Source organism: Sinohyriopsis cumingii, chromosome 15 (assembly GCF_028554795.1).
Source record: "Sinohyriopsis cumingii isolate HCF-2022 chromosome 15, ASM2855479v2, whole genome shotgun sequence".
NCBI lineage: Eukaryota > Metazoa > Mollusca > Bivalvia > Unionida > Unionidae > Sinohyriopsis > Sinohyriopsis cumingii.
Window position 1 is genome coordinate 119,503,724 of NC_142975.1, and position 21,772 is coordinate 119,525,495.

At 35.7% G+C, this 21,772-nt stretch overlaps 1 protein-coding gene across 1 annotated transcript; it reads right to left on the reverse strand.

Moving 5' to 3' along the window:
- Positions 1 to 7,951: 7,951 nt before the first annotated feature.
- On the reverse strand, positions 7,952 to 19,872 carry LOC149782591 (E3 ubiquitin-protein ligase TRIM45-like). Its single transcript, XM_089934065.1, has 3 exons — positions 19,755 to 19,872; positions 16,390 to 17,806; positions 7,952 to 15,513 (listed from the first exon to the last, which is right to left on the reverse strand). The coding sequence occupies exons 2-3, from the start codon at positions 17,789 to 17,791 to the stop codon at positions 14,384 to 14,386; spliced, it is 2,532 nt and encodes an 843-aa protein (XP_089790191.1). The 5' UTR covers positions 17,792 to 17,806; positions 19,755 to 19,872; the 3' UTR covers positions 7,952 to 14,383.
- Between the last annotated feature and the right edge of the window lie 1,900 nt (positions 19,873 to 21,772).

Below are 21,772 nucleotides of genomic sequence, written 5' to 3' on the forward strand. Positions count from 1 at the left end.
CTTGCCTACCATTCCTCTGCACTTAAAAATGTTTCTTAAACATCCTTATCATTCACTCAGTGTGTTAATATAAAAAAGTATAATTGATTTATTAGATAAATATATGAATATTTAAACAATTTTATTATTTATTTGTGAAATAAAACTGAATTTAATGACAAATTCATTTCCAAATTTAATCAATATAAAAAGTTTCAAATTTTTAATCACTGCATTAATAATTAGAAAAGAGACAGATCATATTAACATTCATAAATACAATTTATGCAATAAACTAAAAATACTTAGAAAATGTTTTGTGAGATTTAACTTCACCACCTATCCTAAAATGCACTTGAAATTATGATGAAAGTGAGAACTTGTCCCTTAATTTGGCTAACTTCGCCAACGAATAGTTGCAGAAATCTGACACATCTTTAGGTCTCCCACACAGTATATAAAATCTATTATTGTCAAAATCCTTTGTCAAACATTATGTGTTGTCTTAATATTCACGTAATTTTTCGAGCGAAATTTAAAAAATTTCTCTAGTGTAGCAAGGTTTCTTTGCTGACTTTGTAACTAGTTCCCAAAGCTAGCCTGTTAGATGAGAGAGATCACACTGGGTCAGCGTTTGTTGGATGACATCTTAATAATAGAGAAATGATCTGATAAGAACAGAGGCTGGCTGGTACGTGTTCTTTAGGGAATTATATTGTTATAAGCTGAAGACGTAAGGTTAATGACTTTGTGATCTTAAAAATAGACTATAATATATCACTGTCAGGAAATATTGTAGGAAAGATATAAAAACCTGAGAAAATGTAGAAGCTAAGTATGTATAGAGGAGTCCATTGTAAGATCTAGACAAAATATATTTAAATCCTTCATTGCAACGGCACTAATGGAACTTATACAAAAAGAACCACTTACTTATTTATCTTCAATTTATGTCGTTTGCGACAATTCGGCCATGTACGTTGAATTACAAAAACCAGTCGCTCGGTCTATTTATATCGCAAACACGATTGCGCAATTTCTTGAGAAAGAACACAACCACTCGAGATTCCAAATTGTTGCGTTAATCCAAGTTGGAGCCCAACATCAACAACCTCGGATTACACCTGTTATATGTGATTGGATTGGGACGAAATGTTTCGCCAGAGTGGTCAGCTAAATGTGCACAGAAATATGAATCCTTGAGAGAAACTATTTAATTGTGAAGTACATAATAATAGGTTTAGCCATTGTCTACAAATGAAATCTGAATTAGCTTATAATAGAACCTTCAGGAAAATAAAATATTTAAGTGTGAAATATGTAATATAACGGTTAGTCAGGGTCATCTTCGCTAGCCAAGATTCCGATAACCCTGTCTATCTGTAGATAGGGTTATCAGAAACTTGGATAACGAAGATCAGTCAGACTGGATATCTACTTAATCACACGAGGATACATGGTGAAAAACCTTTTAAATGTGAGGTAAGTGACAATATGCTTAGTCACTGACTACAGTGGAAATCTGAATTAGCATATAATGGAACATACGGGGGAAAATTATTTTAAGGTGAAGTATGTAATAAAATATTTAGTCGAGGTGGACATCTACTGATACATATGAAGATATATACTGTAGAAAAACCACTTAAGTGTGATGTCATATTATTTGTTATTGAAATGTCCGTTTTGACTGGTTGGCACTGCTTTGCTTTCATTCGAGTCAATCAAAGTGTCAGGGTTTGAAATAGTGACTCTGAGAGACTCTGATAATTTAGTAGGCATGGGAATTCAGTTTGTCCTATTCCGCCATATCTTCCTCGTCAGTTACTATCATGTATGAACGAGGTGTACCTGCCTCAGATTTCATAATGTCTGACGAAAAATGATCTTTAATCAGTACTTTATTCACTACCTGAATTGTTTCATATTTCGTGCGCGATGTCGACGATTATAATTTCTCTTTTGAGTTTGCTTTCCGATATCTTCAATTTCATTAATTCGGGTCATTTCAGCTCTAAGGTTTAAGGTGCCATTGGCAAAGTATTTTTCAATTTTCTTCCCATCAATAATTCGACAGGGCTGTATCCATTAGGTAATGGGCGATATGCCAAAAGAGCTATGTAAGGATCGTTTGCTGTTTTAAGCATTCTTTTCGTTGTTTGAACAGCTCTTTCGGCGAGACCATTGATCTGTGGATATTTTGGACTAACTTGTAATATGCCTGAATCCATAATTTGTCACAATTGTTTTGAGTATTGCGGATGTGCATTGCGATCCATTATCTGAAACTAATACTTCTAGTATACCGTGTTGCGCAAAGATTGATTTGAGCTGATTGACAATTGATTTGTAACCTGTACCTTGCAATTTTGCCATTTCGACGTATCGTGGAAAAAGATCAATCACCAAGAGATATGTTTGACCATTCAGTACAAACAAGTCTGAAGCCACCCTTTGCCAAGGTCGACTTGGAAATTCATTTGGTATAATTGGCTCAACTTGATCTCTTGACTTTTCGATGCTATTTTGGCAAGATTTTTCTAAGTATTCTAGCTAAGTACTTAATCCTTTCCACCAAAATAACGCTTTGGCGTGTTCTCTGCATTTAACTATGCCTTGGTGACCATCGTGAATTCTCTCTGGGATTTCTTTTTGAAGTTATTCCGGTAAGACCAGGCATATACCAGTCATTAAAAAGACCATTTTGAATTGTAAATACGTCTCTATCAGTAAATTCACCTTTATCAGTTTTCAGGCGATAGCGTATTTCTCTGTCCACCCCATTTCACAGAATTGTACAAGTTGTTTGCAAATAGAATCAGTTCGAAATTCAGATTTTGTTTGTTCAAGTTGGGCATTTGATGCGAGGAAAAATACTAACTTCGAAATTAATATAAGCGTTAGTTTTAGCTTGAAATTCTCTGTCACTTTCAGAGTGATAACTTAAAGGTGTTCTGCTTAGAGCAACAACAGTTAATAGATCTTTTGCAGCAAAATGAACTATAAAAACGTTGAAGTTCATCAAAACCATTTTAAAGCGGTGAATTCTATGGGGTAAATCTCCAACGATTTTTGTCCTCATTGGTGGTACTAATGGCTGATGGTCAGTTTCAAGTTTGATTTGTGACCCAGCTAAATACCTACTGAAGTGTTCACATGCCAAAGTGATTGCAAGGGCCTCTTTTTCGATTTGAACATAGCGTTGCTCAGTTTCGGACATACCTCGCGATGCGAACGCCACCGGTCTCAAAGTGCTACGGTACCTCTGCCGTAGCATAGCACCAATTGCAAATGAAAAAGCATATGCAGATACAGCTATTTCTCTATTTGGATCATAATGGGACAAAGTTGGTGAAGATATCAGTTGTTGCTTGATATCTCTAAAAGCTTGTTCTTGATCTGGACCCTATGTCCACGAGATTTTTACTTCCAAACGTTCACGTAATGGCTTTGATTTTTCTGCCCAATTTGGACTACATTTGCGAAGCTGATTTGCCATACCGAGAAATCATTGTATCTCTTCTACGCATTTTGGTGTTTACGTTTCAGTTATACCTTTGACTTTTTCCAGCTCAGGTCAGAACCACTTTTGTCTACAACATGCCAAAGAAACCTAATGGATGGTTCCTAAAATTCACACTTTTCAACCTACCAAGTGACGCCGGCCTTTTGAATTGATTTCATGTCCATTTCTAGTCCTTTGTCATGCTGTTACTGCGTTTTCCCCAAAAACAAGACCATCGTCCATGGGACAGAGTGTTACCCGATGTCCCTTTAGAGTTTCTGACATCCTTTTTTAAAATTCAGACGTGGTACTGATTCCGAGTGGAAGTCGATTAAAATAAAACCAACGAAAAGGAATAATGAAAGTTGAAAGTCGGTGTGAATCATCTGACAGGTTTATCTGCCAAATGCCTGAATTTGCATACAGTTTGGTGAAAACTTCGCAACAAAGGACTTTTCAACTGATGGTAGCGGGTGGTTATCTCTTTTAACCGTTTCATTCAGTTTAGTTAGATTAACGCACATTCTTACCGTACCGTATGGTTTCGGAACGACAACCATTGTCACGCATCAATCAGTGGGCTGATCTAAATTTGAAATAACACCCATTTTTTTTCATTCTATCCAACTCTTCTTGAACTTTATTCAATATTAGTAAAGTAGGGCTTTATAAGGACAATGGAAAATCCAGTCAAAAAGGTCGTGGCGCTGTGTGGGGGCAAGATTTATACGGACAATGGCAAATCTAGTCAAAAAGGTCGTGGGGCTGTATATTGACATGGGGAATTTAACATGGGGAATATTGGGCCTGTATAGCGACAAGGGAAAGTGAGATTGTTGTATAGGGACAAAAGGAATGGAACAGGTGAGATAAAGTCACGGTACTGAAGATTGGTAACAATGTAGCAAAGGGCTGACCTCAGTCGAACCAAACAGCGGGAGAAAAATATAGAACGCTTGGCGGGACATATACATATATAACACAATCAACATACAGACATAGACTGATGAACATCAATCATACATTAACTATAAATTTCACTTTAAAAATTGTAAGGCAAGAAAGCAAATCTTTTCGAGGCATATGATTGGCCCTCAAAAGGGCCTTTGGTATTTGTGTTAACATTATTTTGTTAACATAGAGGGCATTGCATAGGTCTTCTGTTCCTCAAACTTTGTCTGACTTCTGGGCCGTAGATGACGATTCTCTTCAGACAGCCTTGTCTCTCCACACAGATTCTTTTTTTCGAAACGCTCATATCGGTGATCCGGATGATTTTCCATGGTCTGACATATATTGGTGTACGGAATAGCATCAACGATAAGAGAGTAGATATTTCAACATTAGTCCACACCTTGTGACGAGAATAGGTGAAAGGAATGTAGTGAACCGCGGTTATTTATAGCGGGAGAGCGGATCGAAACGGATTGAGTTTATTCGCCAATTCTAACCCGCGTTACAAAATTTAGTCACAGTGCGGAGTCTGTCTTCCAATCTGACTTCACATTCCCTATATAGATGCGCTAGACGTGGATGACCCGGAGATTGCTCTCGACCTAAGCAAGCAATATTGATTCTGTGATTTATTGTGATCTATTGTGATTTTTCCTAGAAGGACCTCCAGGTATATTTTAGTTCATACTCATACTGTGAAGTGTCATTATTATTGTGTACATTCAATTATTACTATTATTTGCTTTTTCTGTATTTCGGAAGTTTATAGGGTGTTTATCCCATTTTAAATTTAGTGGATAGTTTTTTCAGCCCAGAAATGGCAATGTTTATCCAAGCAGAGAAGGAAGGGAAGATTAAGAACTACTTCCCCACAGATTTAAAAAATACGGAAATGGGAGATAACTACTTGCGTACAGAACAGCAGGATGTCAGGTACTTGACCTTACAAGTTTCAACGAGGCAGAAAGGCCGCGCCCAGCTGAATTACTGCAATACCTTATAGTAAAGGGGGAAAAGATTGGGTACATAAAGGGACTACAAAATGGCGGCAGAGGATTATACTTTCTCTACGCCAAAAGAGACAAACTATTAAACGGGAATAATCAAATAATTGAATTCAGAGGCATGGCGGTGAAGATCTACGCCCCTCCGACCCTGATCAAGAGCATCGAAGATAAGATGATAGATGTCCACTTCTCAGGACTTCCAATGGAAATCCCGACAATTGAGCTAACAAATAAATTACAAAAGAAGTACGGGGTAAAAATCACCCGTGCACTCAAGGCCACATACTGGGCATTTCCCTCAGTATACACAGGAGTGTGATTAGTGATCCTTTCCCGAGAGATGTGAAGAAAATCGTGGTATAAGGGATGCCGCAATGACCGAAAATGCTAAAAATGTGGGAACACTGACCACCAACCGAGGGAATGTCATCAGCAGGCGCCACCGCAGGCTACACAAAATAAGGACATAGACACGTCGTCTAATACAGCCCCAAACACTTACGCTGCAGCATTGTCTAACACAATACCCAAGACAAAACATACAACAGATACCGTAACAGAACAAATCTTATCACAAGTATCACAGCCTGAGTAAGATATGCAACCACAAAACGACACCATAGGGAGTTGTTCACAAGAGAAGTGGAAATCTGCTGACCAAACAAGCTCAGCAGACAGGAAAATAGCAAATGACAGAGCTAGACAGCTACAAGAAACAGACAAGAAACGAAACTAGTGGAGAGACAATCAGCTCCATATTATACCCTAGAAGAGCCACGTAATGTAGCACTACCAAACAATTTTGAGCAAACTCCCCATAACACACAAAGTAGTTTGGACAGTTAGGCCATTGAAGAGACAATCGCCACAGATACCTCAATGGAGCAACATTTGCAACACCTACAGCAACACATAGAAGGAAAAGAACAGCGTTAACACCTAGAACCCATCGGAAACAGACAATGAATGTAATTAAAGAATGCAAGTCACCGGGAAATGAGACAAGGAAATCTAGAAACGAAACAGAACAGCCTAGACGAACAGTTAGTCTCATCAGAGACGATAAAAGACTGATTAGTTTTGAAGAATATAGGGAAGAAGAGAAAAAATACCCACTAGCAAAAACTGTAAGATAACTAAATATATAAAACAGCATATAAAATAATATTAATCACAAGGTATTGATGAAGAAATAATAAATAAATATGTAAAAGAGACTAATTATAAACAAATATCTACATAAGATAAAGAGGTGTGTGATTTTCTTTTGTTGAGTTTAATTATATTGGCGTGTGCACAATTGTGCATGTGCCAGGTTTTTCTGACTGCACCGGAGCCTGCTAGTTGTTCCTGGAGAAGAGAATAGTGCCACCTCCTCAAGAGGTGTGTGATGAAAAGAGACTAATTATAAACAAATATCTACAGAAGATAAAGAGGTGTTTGATAATTTTATTACGGGCAAAGAAATTATAGAAGCAATAAAGAGACTACAAAAAGGGGAATCACCTGTGTCCGATGGCATAACCTCGAAATTCTATATTAAATTTAAGTATGAACTAATTGGTTATTTAGAATTGCTATATAATAACATCCTGCTAAAAGTGGAGATGCCAAAAATACTAAGGGAGGGAATTATTACTCTAATACATAAAGGGAAGGGAGATAAAAAGATGTTAAAAAACTGGAGAAAGATAACTTTGTTAAACAATGACTATAAAATCCTTAGTAAAATCATAAATAATAGAATACGGAATTGTATGCACAAAATAATTTATATAAAACAAAGTTGTGGAAGGGAAGGAATATTATGAATAACACTTATCAATTAATGCAATAAGTGAATTTATAAACACTAAAGGAGAAAAAGGAGTCATGTGTATATTCGATCAGGAAAAGGCTTTTGATCGGATAGAACATGACTTCATCTTCAAATCATTAGAAAAATGTGGTTTTGGCCAGAATTTAATAAGCTGGGTGAAAGCCATGTATAACGATATCACTTCTAAGATAATAGTAAATGGTGCTCTTTCGAAAGAAATTAATATAAAACGATCAGACAGGGCTTCCCCCTGTCTATGCTGCTATATGTAATAGCTATAAAATCCCTGAACATAAACATTAACCAAAGCAACAACATTCAGGGAATAAAAATACCAAACACTTACAATGTGAATCCACAAAATTTGGAAAAGCATCTGGTTCAGCAATTAATCATGGTAAGACAGAGATTTTATTTATAGGTAACTGGCGGGGTAATCACCCTGGGTTATCCCAACTTAATTAAGAAACAATTAAAAGTACAACGAATTACATTTGGAACGAACTCTTCTCACAAAAACTATACTGCGTTATTACTTAAGATAAAAGCACAAATAGAAACTTGGTTGCACACGAAGATTAACCTCATGGACCGAATACAGGTAGTTAAAACCTACATGTATAGGAAATTGAACTACACAATGAGCATCGTACAACTAACAGAAGCAATAATTAACAACATTGAAAGCGGAATACTGAGCTTTATCTGGGATAACAAAATTCACTACCTAAATAAACAATATATATGCAGACCTAAGGACAAAGGTGGACTAGCCCTATCATATTTAAGCTTGATACAAAAATCCAACATTTTAAATATGTTTAAATATTGACCAATACAAAATATGGATACTTATGTCGTTTTAACGATACAATATATAAAAATAATTTATTAACGAAATTGCTAAAAAAAACTGGAACCTGTAAAAGAATAACTGAATTGCTATACAAATATAGAGGCAACCAAAACATATGGGATAAAAATAAAAGTGTATATAGAACATTGAATTATATGGCCTGTAAAGACAAATAATTAATAGAATTGAAACATCCTAACTTAAATTGGCCACAAATTATGCAGAAATAAAATCACCTTCTATACAAGGCAGAATGTTTTTTTATATACATGGAATTTGGATGACAGGAGAATATGCTTTTTACAGACATATAATAAGTACAATACCGTCTTGATATTACCATGCCCGGAAAAATCTACAGAAAGGCAAGATTTAAAAAATAAAATTATACTTAAATATGGAGCCGCAAATAATATGTAATTCCTATATACAAATAACATCAGTAATAAGAAAATATATTACGAATTAATATTGTATATTAATTCCATCATGAAAATAAGAAGGGAAGATTTGTCACTTAAAAGTACTTTTTTCTTCGTCTTCAAATTGCACACCTTAGGAGGTCCTTGTACGACCCAGCAAAAACTACATTTATAAAGTATACTACACATAGATACCACTATACACCTGCTTATCTTCTGTTTAATAACACAACAATAATAACAACAACAACAACTACACATACAATGCTTTTTTTACACACAACAAATATACATTTCTTCTAACATATGACACACACTAAAATGCTTCTAAAACTCTACTAATGTAAATTAAGAAACGTCGAATAGAATTTTGATCATATCAGCCAGTCTGAACAAAAACACAAAGGGATAAAAATGTACAAACAATATAGCAATCGACACATAGCACACAACAGACACTATTGATCCACTGGCCTGGATCACTTATGTAATTAACTCCAAAACCAGCCAGGTTGAGGAGTAGCGGCACAATAGTTAGGGCGGTGTAGAAACCCTATATCAAACTTTTCTAAAAACGAAATTTCTAATAAAATCAAAACAAACATACATGCTATGAGAGAAAACATACAGATATAAATTTCTTTAACTTTCGGAACTAGGGGGTCCGTCAAATGATGTAATTCTGAGACGGAACACACCAATATACTGAGAAGGCGATGAAATGGGGTGCACTGGCCGTGAAGACGAGAAGCGACGGCATAGCAGAGGCTTCCAAAGTCAACACAGTTCTACTTCCAGAAGAGACCGTTTTAGTTGGGATTTAGTGGATTTTCTCTCTTCTTTGCAAGAATGTGTTTCGGTACCAGCACCTTCACCACCTTCTCCTTCCTTACCACACTTCGAGGATTTTAAACAGAGACAGAAAGAAAGAAGAATTGGAGACATTTTTACAGAAGCAGAAAGAAACAGAACAAGCTTTTCTCCTCCTATAGCAACAGCAAAAAGAAGAAGCAGCTAGAAGTAGGACACGACAGGAAGAAGAAGCAGCAAAGACGAAACAAGGTCTAGGAGAGAAGGAGGACAGTGAAAGTCAAATGGTGATGATACTCTTTAAAAATACGGAATCTTTAAAATCTTTTTTTAAAGCAAGCAAGCTTTGGTTATTGGTATTATATGTAATTTCCATGCTTAACGATGCTTGTAGAATATGTCATCTTCCATTATTTCCCTATGTAAATTCTCTCTTTGCACTGCACAAAGTACTTTATCTTCATGTGTAAATTAAAAGCTTTAGTAGACCTCCTCGTGTATAATTTAATGTTACAGACTTAATGCGTGACAAAATGTGTTTGCACAAATAATTTTGGCGTGTGTATGTGTAGAGATTTGGTGCGTGTAGTTATCAATGTTGATTATATTAGACTGTAGAAAGTCAGCAATATTTAAATAACTGTACAGGAAACAAGCCTACATTGAAAACAACAACAGCAGAATATAATGAAGACAAAACCTGAGGTAAATAAACTTAGGTATTCAAATTATGTTAAACAATATTTCAAAAATTTGATACTTTTCTTGCTGCCGTCACTGGTTGTATACGCCTTACAAATCTCTCTTGGTATAAATATGAGGAAAACAATAAATTTGTTTGCTCAAGAACAACAGATAAAGTGCAAGATTTAGTACAGCCATATAAAATACCTTCTGATCATGAAAAAACAAATCAGGTAAAAGCAAAAGTTACATAATTCAACACGATAAACCTTAGCATAGATACACGTTTGACCCATAGTATCTGGCCTGTTTTTATTATTTAGTTTATGTTTTCTTGAAGACGTTGTTTTATTCCAGCTCCTAGGTTTTGACATCAATAGCGAAGCAAACAGTACAAATGTATTGGGCATGTTTTCCAGAGTTCCCCACCATGAATATTTCTGTTTGCTTTTTTTTTCACATGCCTATTTGAAATAAATATTTGAATGCAATTAAACTCGTCAGAGATAAAGGTGATCCCAGTTTGAATAAAAAAGTTTAGTAAAATATATAACTTCATCTGCAGTAATGTAATATCGTTCAGTTCATTAAATAAACTAAAAATTTTATTTGAATCTATTTAGTAACTGAAGATGTCACAGTTGCAAATAACCTAGAAATGTTAGCATTTCGAGCACTTTACAAATTACAATAGCTACAAAACAGCTGCTAGCATCACTAACACTGACAAATGTTTCATATGTCGTCTTGCTTTCTTTCACCCATAATTGCTTGCTAAATCTCTCAGTTACAAATTTGCTATTTTATCTCTGTAAGTTTCATTTGCAATAGCTATGCTACAATCATGTTTCCACTCATTAAATTCTTTAGAAATAAAGTAATTGGTACTTTTGTCTTGTGCTGATCCATAATTTATTTTCCATTTGGACTTTGTCCATTTCCTTGTGATGTCGAGTGATCTAAATCGGTTGACTTTAACGATCAGTGCCATCGTAACTCTGTCCCCATGGGTCCGAGTTTCAGGCGTGGTCAATATGGGTAGGTGTGAAAGTTTGCCATCTGCTTCATGTGGGTTGTTGGTTCTTATCGGGTTTGGTTTATTCTGGCTTATTCCTCCACTGGCCTTCATGTATAGACCATTTCACGGTTATTATCTCACCTTGAAAATACCAGAGGGCGTCTCGGTGCAACTCACTTCCGGATAGTTCAATCAATAAAGATGGCATATGTATTTTTAAAAAAATGTGGCAGACCGCTCACATTCCGCAAGCAAGATCGATGTCTCACTATCTTAAAAAAAAAATTATATCAACATTTGATCAAGTAAGTATTGCTTTGTTATGTTCCTCTGAATACATTAATTTACTCTAATCCATTAAAAAAAAATCTTTTCTGGTTCTAAATATTCAGCATTACAGACCAGTTGACATATCGAACTCGTGTTATATTTTTGTTATTGAACTCGTGCTATTACTTCTTAACTCGTGTTAGAAACGAATTATTAACCTTGAGAAAATAACTGCGAAAGAAGGATATATCAACGTATGAAAAAGCAAATGTTGAGATGGTTTTCATTAAAGTTATGCAGCCAAAAATGTGCAATAAATGTTTAAAATCGGAGAACAAAGTGAAATGTATCTTAAATTATGGATAACGAATCTATATTTTCTGGTATAATATAAATATAGACAATGTATTTAATTTAATTATTTGATATCATTTAAATATGGACAGTAAATATTATTTAATTATCTGAAACACTGTAAGTATGGACACTGAATCTAATTATCTGATGTAATGTCTATAATTATTCTCCTAGTATGAACAAAAGATGTTAGAAATATATAATTTATTCATCAGTTTAACAATAATGATCGTAGCACAGTTAGATTCCTTCCTTTGTTGACTTTATTTTTCGCTAACCAAGTGTAAAACGGTGCGAAATTCTGAACTATCCAGTACTGGACATTTTGTTTGGGCATGCGCATTATAGCTAAGGGAGGTAATTTTGTGCGCTACGATCAGTAACTTCGTTGCAACCGTGAAACTCTATAGCGTACCACGCTCTAAAATGTTTTGTTGAACCCAAAACAACAACAACCGTATTAAGATGACAAAATAAAGGTCTTACGGTTTTGAAGGCTTTAAATGAACGAAACAGAATACCCTTTGTATGATGATGATGATCTAATAAAGAGACAACAAACACAAGTCAATGACACAGTAAAGCTTTAGAATTATTTCTGTTAAACAATACTTCAACAAATGTTCCAATTAAATATTATTATAGTTCAATTGACATTCGGAACAAATTACAGTACAACCTGAACATCTAGCAAACTTAACATCCTCAGTCTACAATGATTCGACAATAATAGAAAAATAGAATGTATAGAAAACAAAGTTTCATTTGCACTTTCATTTACAATTGACGTAGTTATTCGGTATATGTTATGGCTGGAATAAGATTGTGTGTATATATCAACATCAAATAAATAGCTTATTCTGTCATCATATTGCACTGTATTAACCAACTTTCTTTGATGCTGGGGATGCCTCCTTCAGTGTTACCTCATTAAATGTAATCTGTAAATCAGCGTTCATTTTGTAAATCAAAAATTTAATTTCATCCAAACTCGTATACAGATAGCCATTATCTGTAGATAAGGAAATTGTTGCTTACACATTTGCCTCATGAAAAAGTATCTCTCTGAAAACAGTTGATTTTAATACAGTTAGCGATGTGTCATTATTTATGATGTGCAAAAAGATTAAAATTATCTATCTTCTTCGCTATTTGTCTAGACAGTATCTTTTTAAAACTTTGTGAAATGCTAAAGTCTGACTGGTCCACTATATTAGGAGTAGAGGAATTATTGAGAAAATTGGATTTGCAAAATGACCGCTCCCTTGTGCTAAAAATCAGCCTGATTTAGTCCAAAGTACACTATCCTTAGCAGTTATTAAAATAGATAAAACAAATTTGGCCAGACTGGGCAATACAAACATCTAATATGCAATGAATGATCTATGAAATATATAAAATGTAAAACGTTGTCGGAATGAAGTGAAAGCTAGCAGTATTATTGATAAATACACACGTGAACTAAGACCAAACTGTATACTATAACCAAATTACACCAATGAATCATAAACCAAAATATTGCTAATTTAAAGTTCTTTTAACAGTACTTAATATATACACGGTCTTTTTAAACAGTCAATATGATACGAAAAATTTGAATATACAAAGGTTTAATAAGAATAAAATGTAGATCATAATCACCTACTTTTCATATGACCAATTTATCCCTGCTGAGGCGCACTCAAGTCTATGTATCAGTTTTAATGATTATAGATCAAAACGGATCCCAAATATGAAGAGTGTGATGAAAGAACAGTTTCAAGGGTCATACGCAGGTCACAGTGACCCTAAATTAGAATGGAAGATGTACTTTGCATGAAAGGCAATAAAGATGAAGTAGGATAAAAGTATGGATGATGTTATAAACTCAGCTAAAATGTCACGCCAGAGTGAAAACGGGTAACCGTGACCTACTTTGGGTTGATCTGTTTACGCTTCTTGAGAAGCATTTGTATGCAAATTTTGGTGAATGAGGGAAATGGCATCCAGGATATGGAGGCTGTTATATTCAATATAAACACCCACATTTACCTTTGTGCATGTCCCTGCTGCCAAACAAGAGGTCGCGAGTTCGAAATACTCGGCATCCCAATTTTTTTATTTTTTTATTTTTGTATCTTTCTGTTCACGTTTTCACTTCAACTCGCGCCTCACAACTTGTTTTATATTTTTTAAATACTTATGTCATCTTTATTTTGAAAGTTCTCTTCATTAGTTTCGTCCTAGGACGGCAATGAAGCTAGTGAATGAATAACGAGCAAAAAAAAACGCACCAACGAACAAACGGCAACATGATATATCCTCTCACAATTTTCTGCTGTAGACGGGTCAAAAATACTTTCAAACTTGACAAGAACAAAATTCCAGTACGGGTATTTTTATGGCATATGTATCTAGAGTCAATCCAACATGTAAGTCACATTTGACATCAAAAGACTTACTCATTACTTTTATACTAACTAATTTTTCCTGCCTTTTCTGGACGAACACCATCATTCACTACATTGAGACTTTCTTCGCTTGAATACAGATTGATCAGGACGATTTGTCTCTGTCCTCATTAGTTATTCTTATGTCCACAATCCGCCTTGGACATATTTATTTGACGTATTTCTTTGAAAATTGACGAGTTGAAGAGAAATTATACAGCTGACTTTTCGTGTAAACATATTCAGATAAAGCCTTTTTTCAGTCAGTCATGGCTAAACATCCGGTGTCAACAGATGTCCTAGATTTGGAAAAGTCTGACTTGTGGCTTCCTCTATGTTGTCTTTCAAAAATCTCAGCGATGATCTGCGACAGGGATGGCTATCAACCGGTTTGCCAATCACGTCCCTAATACGCTGTGACAGTAATTTCTCCACTGTTATAAAGACAACCTTGCCGCAGAAATTCAGTTTCTCCATGGACATATTTATTGTTTCTTCTGTCGTTTTGTCATGGGTACGCAGGTGCTCAAGTTGTGTGTTCAAGTTTTCTATCAAAGTTGTTGTGAATTTCGAAGCTTGAATGATAAGGCATTCGCGTCTTGATCGAAGGGACTTTTCACACAAAGAAAATGCGTCGTTAATATCATTTAGCACTGTTTGCAGGTTATTCGTGACTTCATCTCGTTCAATTTCGACAGCTTTAATTACGCGCACCAAATCATTCTTCTTTGTACGCAGTCGCCCCATTTCATTGTTTAATGCTGCTTTTTTATCATCGTAAACCTTCATTAGATCGATTTCCATGTTGTGCGTGTCAGATTTGTGTTGCTTTGAGAGGGCGCAGGTGTTGCACACAAGCACGTCACAACTTTCACAAAAAGCGGTCAGTTCTTTTCTGTCATGGCCTCGAATTGAGCACATCGGCATCTTGCTTAAGTCTGTTATTGATTCATTTTCGCCAATCGCTTCTAGCAAGCAAGCACCGTGATCACGAAACATAAAATTTCTTCGATGATTTGTGAAACAGGTCTCACACAAAAAGACAGAGCATTCCATACAGCGAACGTTGGAATGATTTTGACACCCATAGCTGCATGGGATCGGACCATCGCGGATAGCAAGGTATTCTTTCAGTACAGCCTTCGTGGGATCTATTGGCATCTCTTCAAGATTATGGATCTGATGAACAATCTGGCAAGTCGGGCATTGGAGGTTAAAGTTTTGCAGACGTTTGGTACTACACTTCTTCCCAAGAGAATGCAAACATGGCAGCAGTATTGGAATATCACTATCGCTGTCAAAGCCAAATTCTTCCTGACACGAAGGGCACTGGAGATAGATCTTTCGAGCTTCTTCCACTGATAAAAAGTCAACGTATGCTTTCGTGCCCTTTGGAGGGGCCTCTAAAATGAGTAAAAACAAGTTAAGATAATTTTTTAAACTGACACAATTATATAAACAAAGATGCTGCTTTCTTAACGACCGGTCCAAACGTTTATGCATTCAAATGTAGGACCAAAAGGCAAGGTATTGTGGGGTATATGTACTATAACCTAGACTTCTAGGGTTTATTTAATTTCTTCAGAAATTAGATTTACAAATTATTTTTAAGAATTATTTGAGTGATTTGAGTGACCATCTTTGAATAGACATAGTTTAAAAAGTCTAAATAGACACACACAGACAGACACACACATACACACACACACACACACACACACATACTGATGTAGGTCAGCTAATGAGATAGTTATTTCTGATACAAATCATACAATAGATTGAAGGCTACGACAATCAGGACATACTTACACAGATAATGTTACACGAGTGTTCGTTTCAAGTCAGTTTAGGAAACGAATCTAATTAATTTCTCTTCTTAACAAATGTTAGTGATCAAAGAGTGAAATTAATGGAAAAGTCCAAAATTTGCGTTAAGAATGTGCAAGAATGTAAGGTTATACTTAGCACCTGCCGAAAAATACTGAATTTATTGACTCCACTCAACTTTTTAATGCATTCGGAACACTCAGTGAAAAACTTTCTTTACCGTAATAATTTATTTTCTGTTATGGGCATAACGAAAGAAAACAACACAGAGGTCGCGAGGTAAATCACATTATATTTTACAGTTTTCGAAATTTTTTAAATGTGTTTTATTACCCTGGTACAGGCGCATTAACATTTTTTAGTAGCTAAATTACGCGTTAAAGATAACTTAGTCATTATGAAGTATCCCCAAACATTAATTACGTAAGCCCCATGGGTGGACTCTATTTTACCTGTTCCGTTTAAGGTTTGCAATTGAAACTTCCCGTCCCAAACGTCGGCTTCAAGAAGAGACACCCTTGCTGTGTACCACCCTTGCTTCGTAGCATCACATATAACAGTTAACTGACCTTTTCCCTCATGATTCACTTCCGTCTTCACTTCCATGTTGTCGGGATCTTTGATGTCTACTTGGACAGAAATGTCATCTGTAGACTGTGTGTCTCCTTGGTAGTCGCACAGTTTTAATTTCAACACTCTTTGTCTTCCTGCGTCGACTAAATCAAGTATTTTAACTTCCGTTTTTGGTGGAAAGACAGATGTACTACAAATTCTTCCATGGGTGAGAACCTGCTTCTGAAACTCAATCATTTTGACATCCTTTAATGTTATTTTGTCATTTTCGTGTGGAAAATTATCCAAGGGTTCTTTAAAAAGCTGATCAAACCGGTCCGTGATGACCTTTCGGATTTGAAGAAAATTAGCCGGATTTTTGTGTTGCAGCGTTTGCTTTGCGAATTTGATCGAATCAGTTATATTTTGTTGATGCTGCTTTGCATCTAGTAGTTGCTGCTCAAGAACTTTTCCTTTGTTGGAGCAAATGATACTTAGTTCCTTCTTTAGTTCAGTCTGTCGTCGATTCAGCATCTCGATGCAACTTTTGATCATTGCCTCAATTTTTGAGTTTACATCTTTTTCTACTTCAGCCAGTGAAGCCAATGTTTGCTCCACCTTTTCAATAATATCAGCTGTTCTTATTCGCAGTTCTTCAATGCCTTTTAACTGTGATGTGACATTTTCCATCCCTTCAGCGCTGACTTCATCAATGTTTCTTATCTTGTGCCCGTCAGCATCCTTGTGGGAAGTGGCCGTGCAATGGATACAAACAGTGGCCTCGCATTTGTCACAATACAATGACAGTTTATTATGCTGATGGCCAATTACTGAACAGAACTGGATGTGGGTAAAGTTGTCAAGGCTAGACTCCTTTAATGAGTCCAGTGCGACGACCTCGTGTCCTATGTTGAATTTACCTCTTTTGTGGATTTTCGTACAATTAATGCAAAGGAACTGAGCACATTCGAAGCATCTAGTTACTGCTTTATTTTCGTCCTCGTTCTCTCCACATATGTTACAAATGAGCTCCGGAACTTTACTACGAACGGCGACAAAGTCGAGGAGCTCTCGACGATTATTATCCTTTTTAAACGCTTTAGCATCGTTATCTGGCACCTGGTGATCTTCTCTGCAAAGAGGACACGTCACTAATTCATCCTTGATCAGTTTCTGCACGCACAAGGTGCAGTATGTGTGCAAACATGGAAGCAAGCGAGGTTCCCTCGTCTCACTGTCGTATAGATACTCGCAGATATCACACACGAGAAACTGCTTCTTCAAATCCTCTAAAGTCCCCATCGGTTGAAGTTATAACTGTAAACATAAAATGAAGCATTTGATTTTTAATTCCATACTATTGAGTAGGCAAGAATAACTGCTTCATGTGCACTTTAAACTCGTGTCGTCAAAGATGAATGGTATGTGTACATTAACCAATTTAATTATTTTCTAGATTTATGCAGCCACATTAAATTTTCCTTTTTAATAGATGATCGGTATGGAAGTTTGAATACGATTCGTATGAGAATTTATTTTCTAAAGTATCGATACTCGATAGTGTCGAACCTGATATAGTCGCCAGGTTAAAATCTGAATATGCTACAATCCTTATGAATGATGGCTACATTTTAAGCGCTACATTTGATATACCGATGACGGGGATTTTCATGCAATGAAATTTAAGCAAAATTTGAACATTTCATAAATATGAACATTTAGCTGCTTTTTGTTTTACCAACTAAGGTAATACAATAAAAAAAAACAGATAAATAAAATCGAACCATCAGTATCTGTATGGGTATTAATTCTTTAAATTATTGTACCAACAAAACACAGCGTCAAAATATGTGCAGATTATGACACCAGGAATGGCCTTGAAATTGCTTATAAAACCATTAAATCAAATAATTGCAATGCAAACATGGTTTATTATTGTAGACTAGCTAAAGTATGATCTTTTAAAACTTTCTGCCTGTTTACAGGTAAGGATGTAATAAGGTCTAAATGTACAGCTTAGCTATTATCTCTCTCTCTCTCTCTCTCTCTCTCTCTCTCTATATATATATATATATATATATATATATATATATATATATATATATATATATATATATATATATATATTATTTATTAGTTTGTCTTTAATATTCAAGATACATGCTATGTCTCAGAATCGCTTCCGTTCATCCAAAGAGTCTTCAACTGTGTTGCGTTCTGTGTCATGGCTTGTAACGTGATGGGGGTGCTAGCCCCACGCAGCAGCCTCTTCCTTCTCCACCAGGGCATTCCTGGCTTGGGAACGGCGACGACAGAGTTTCCACAAGTGTTTAAACTAAAGTTATGTTTCATTTCTCATATTTTCATAATTGTCATAAGAAATATAAGACAATGTAATATTGGAAACATAGGATAACTTCCAAGATGCTAAGCGAAAGTAAAGCCATTTACTCCAACCCCTCCTAAAACACATCTGTTAACTCAGTAACGGATTAACCCAGGTTCCCTTAGTTACTCGTGCATGTAACTGATTAACCCAGGTTTCCTTAGTTACTCATGCATGTAACGTTAGCTAATGAATAACAAGGAACAGTCTAAGAATAACAGTGTAAAGAAATGCTAGTTTTGTACTATAAAAAATTAAAACCACTCTTTTAACAATGCACAATTAGAAAAGTCAACGTCTCCTCTTGAAAGATCTTTGATAAGAAATATTGTAATAATAATTCGAGCATGGCCAATCCAGAACATGCTAAAAGCAAGAATCTGTTGAGGAGATTTTCTACTGAAATGTAATTATACATTAGTTAAACAAAATATAACATCTTAATTTGACCTGGTTAAATTCATCAGCCACGGTTTCCTCAATATCTTCGTACTTTCATCGCCATATCCATGATACTGACAAAAGAAGAACAACACAAACACAGCTGTTAACCGCTCTTCAGTAAGAATAAGCGGAACTGCATAGTTTATCATTAAATAGTTAAGAGGGTGTTGTTGAATTATTTCACTGAAAGTTCATCATATGGCAAATTTTATATCATATCCCATAGCAACACTGACTCATATTGACCCTTAGCTGATGAAGGAGTGTCGGGTTTCTATGGAGTGTGATAAGAATATTGAGAATTAATTTCCTTCACATTTAATCGAAATTTATTTCGTGCAGGTGAGTGTTCTACTAGAAAATATATGCAGCTATGGTAAATTTATGAAGTATGTACAAGAACAATTATGGTCTTTATATATTACAGAAGATTACCTGGCTAATAATATCTGTGACAGGTAGATTTTCGATAAATCTGGTAGATCGGATTCTGTCCTCCTATACAATCTCTCACGCAAGCCTATAGGTTTTAAAGGTTGATCTTTGACTACTGAAATGAAAATTAGAGATTGCTGCTGAATACAATGAATATTTGAGTGTTTTTGAACGACGCATTTTTCTTCACCGCATATTCAAGCTTGCAACGCAAAACACATGTGCATGTGTGTGTGTGTGTGTGCTTAGATTTATTGACGTCATAAGCCACACATATTGGGACTTCAATTACCACGCTTCAGTTAATACAACGTTAATTCATTAATTATAAAAAATTTCAGTGGAAACACTTTAGTAAAATTTAGAGTGTGCCAGTTTCAAATCAGGTAATTAAAGATCGCACCCAACATATGTGGCCTTTCATGCAGACAACCGCCTTTGACGCTGACAAGCCCAAAACGTCAGTACTTTATGAAGCAGGGGAATGCTCCACATTTAACCTGGACCACTTATACTCAAGATCACACCCAACAGCTTAGATGCGTGACCTCAGAGTTGGTGGGACTAGTGATAATATCTAAAATTGGGTAGCTAATCGCTAGATAGCAGAGTGAACATGGCACAGATTGCATTCGTCACAATTTGTGTGACCCTCGAGGCCACTCCCATTCCGATAAAGGTCAGTAGACTATTCACTTTTATGCGATAAGTCACCATTTCTATTTATGACACAGAGTCATGTACTCTTATGAGGTCACGGTGACACACGCCTCCGCATTAAAGTCATTCGGGCATATGCGGTTGATTGAATAGTAACACTTGTACAAATTCCATCAAAACCAAATAATTTCTGTAAAGGTCTTTCTAATGTGATTTTGAAAGGAAAATAACTTAGACGAAAACCCGTTAGAAACTTTAACTCAGTACGATCCAATAAGCAGTTCAAACAAAATTCAAAAACAAAATTAAAAGGATGTTATTAAAGGTAAGCATTTTCAAATGCATTCGGAATATGGTCTACCTTTACGCAAAGAAAGAAGGTAGAAATCCTACTGCGGCAGAAATTTAAAAAACACTTATTAACTGAATTACCTTGCGTGACGTCAGGCATGGAAAATATTTTTAACAGAATTTATCATTGGGTGATTTCAAAATGTCCATGTTTCCGGTTGGACAAGATTTGAGGGTTGGGGTGGGTGTCGGTATTAAAGCTTGAACTTCGAGCAATTACCAAAGTAGTTAAGTGGGGCACTATACGTACAATGGAAATTAGCATTACGGAGACCCCTGGGTGAATATACGTACAATGGAAATTTAACATGGGCGAAAAATCGTGGGTTAATATACGTACAAGGGGAATTAACATGGGAAAAAATTGTGGGCCGATATTCGTACAAGGGGAATTTAACATGGGGAATAGAGTTTGGGGGTTGTTTAGGGACAAAGGGGAATTGAATATGGGATTTTTATTTTTTTTTTAATTTTTTTAAATTTAAATTTAAATTTAAATTTAAAAAAGGGGTAGGCAATGGAAAGGCTATCTCTTTTCGAGAAATATGGCTGGCCCTGAAAAGGGCCTTTGGGTTTCTTCTAACACTTCCACTTCTTCAACCATCTTCTCACTTTTGTCACTATTCCTGTCTTCTTTTTCTCCTTTTCTGGCATCCAGTCAGGATGACCTAGAGCTTTAAACTTTTCCTGAACTTTTATCCAATTCTGATTCAACCTCTCAAACTCTGCCTGTTTCTTTTTGTTTTCCACATCTTTTCTTTCTTCCCTCCATTTCTCTTTAATCTTCTCTACTTCTTCCTCCATTACTTTTCTCATCAGATCTTCCCCTTTCTTCACCTTTTCCAATCCCCATTTTACATTTCTCCACTCTGTCCAGTACAATATTTTTTCTAGGAAGCACCGGACTTTGATGACATTATCCAGTACTTCCTTCAAACTTCCCACTCTGAAGTAAGGTGGGTTAATGAAGCCTCTTGACTTATTGACTTCTTCTTCAATCATTCCTG

Excerpts from the sequence above, each read along its gene's own strand:
- LOC149782591 (XM_089934065.1), bottom strand. The coding sequence starts at position 17,791 with ATGGGGACTTTAGAGGATTTGAAGAAGCAGTTTCTCGTGTGTGATATC. Across the intron at positions 15,514-16,389 it reads GCAAACCTTAAACGGAACAG|AGGCCCCTCCAAAGGGCACG; the intron begins GTAAAATAGAGT and ends TACTCATTTTAG.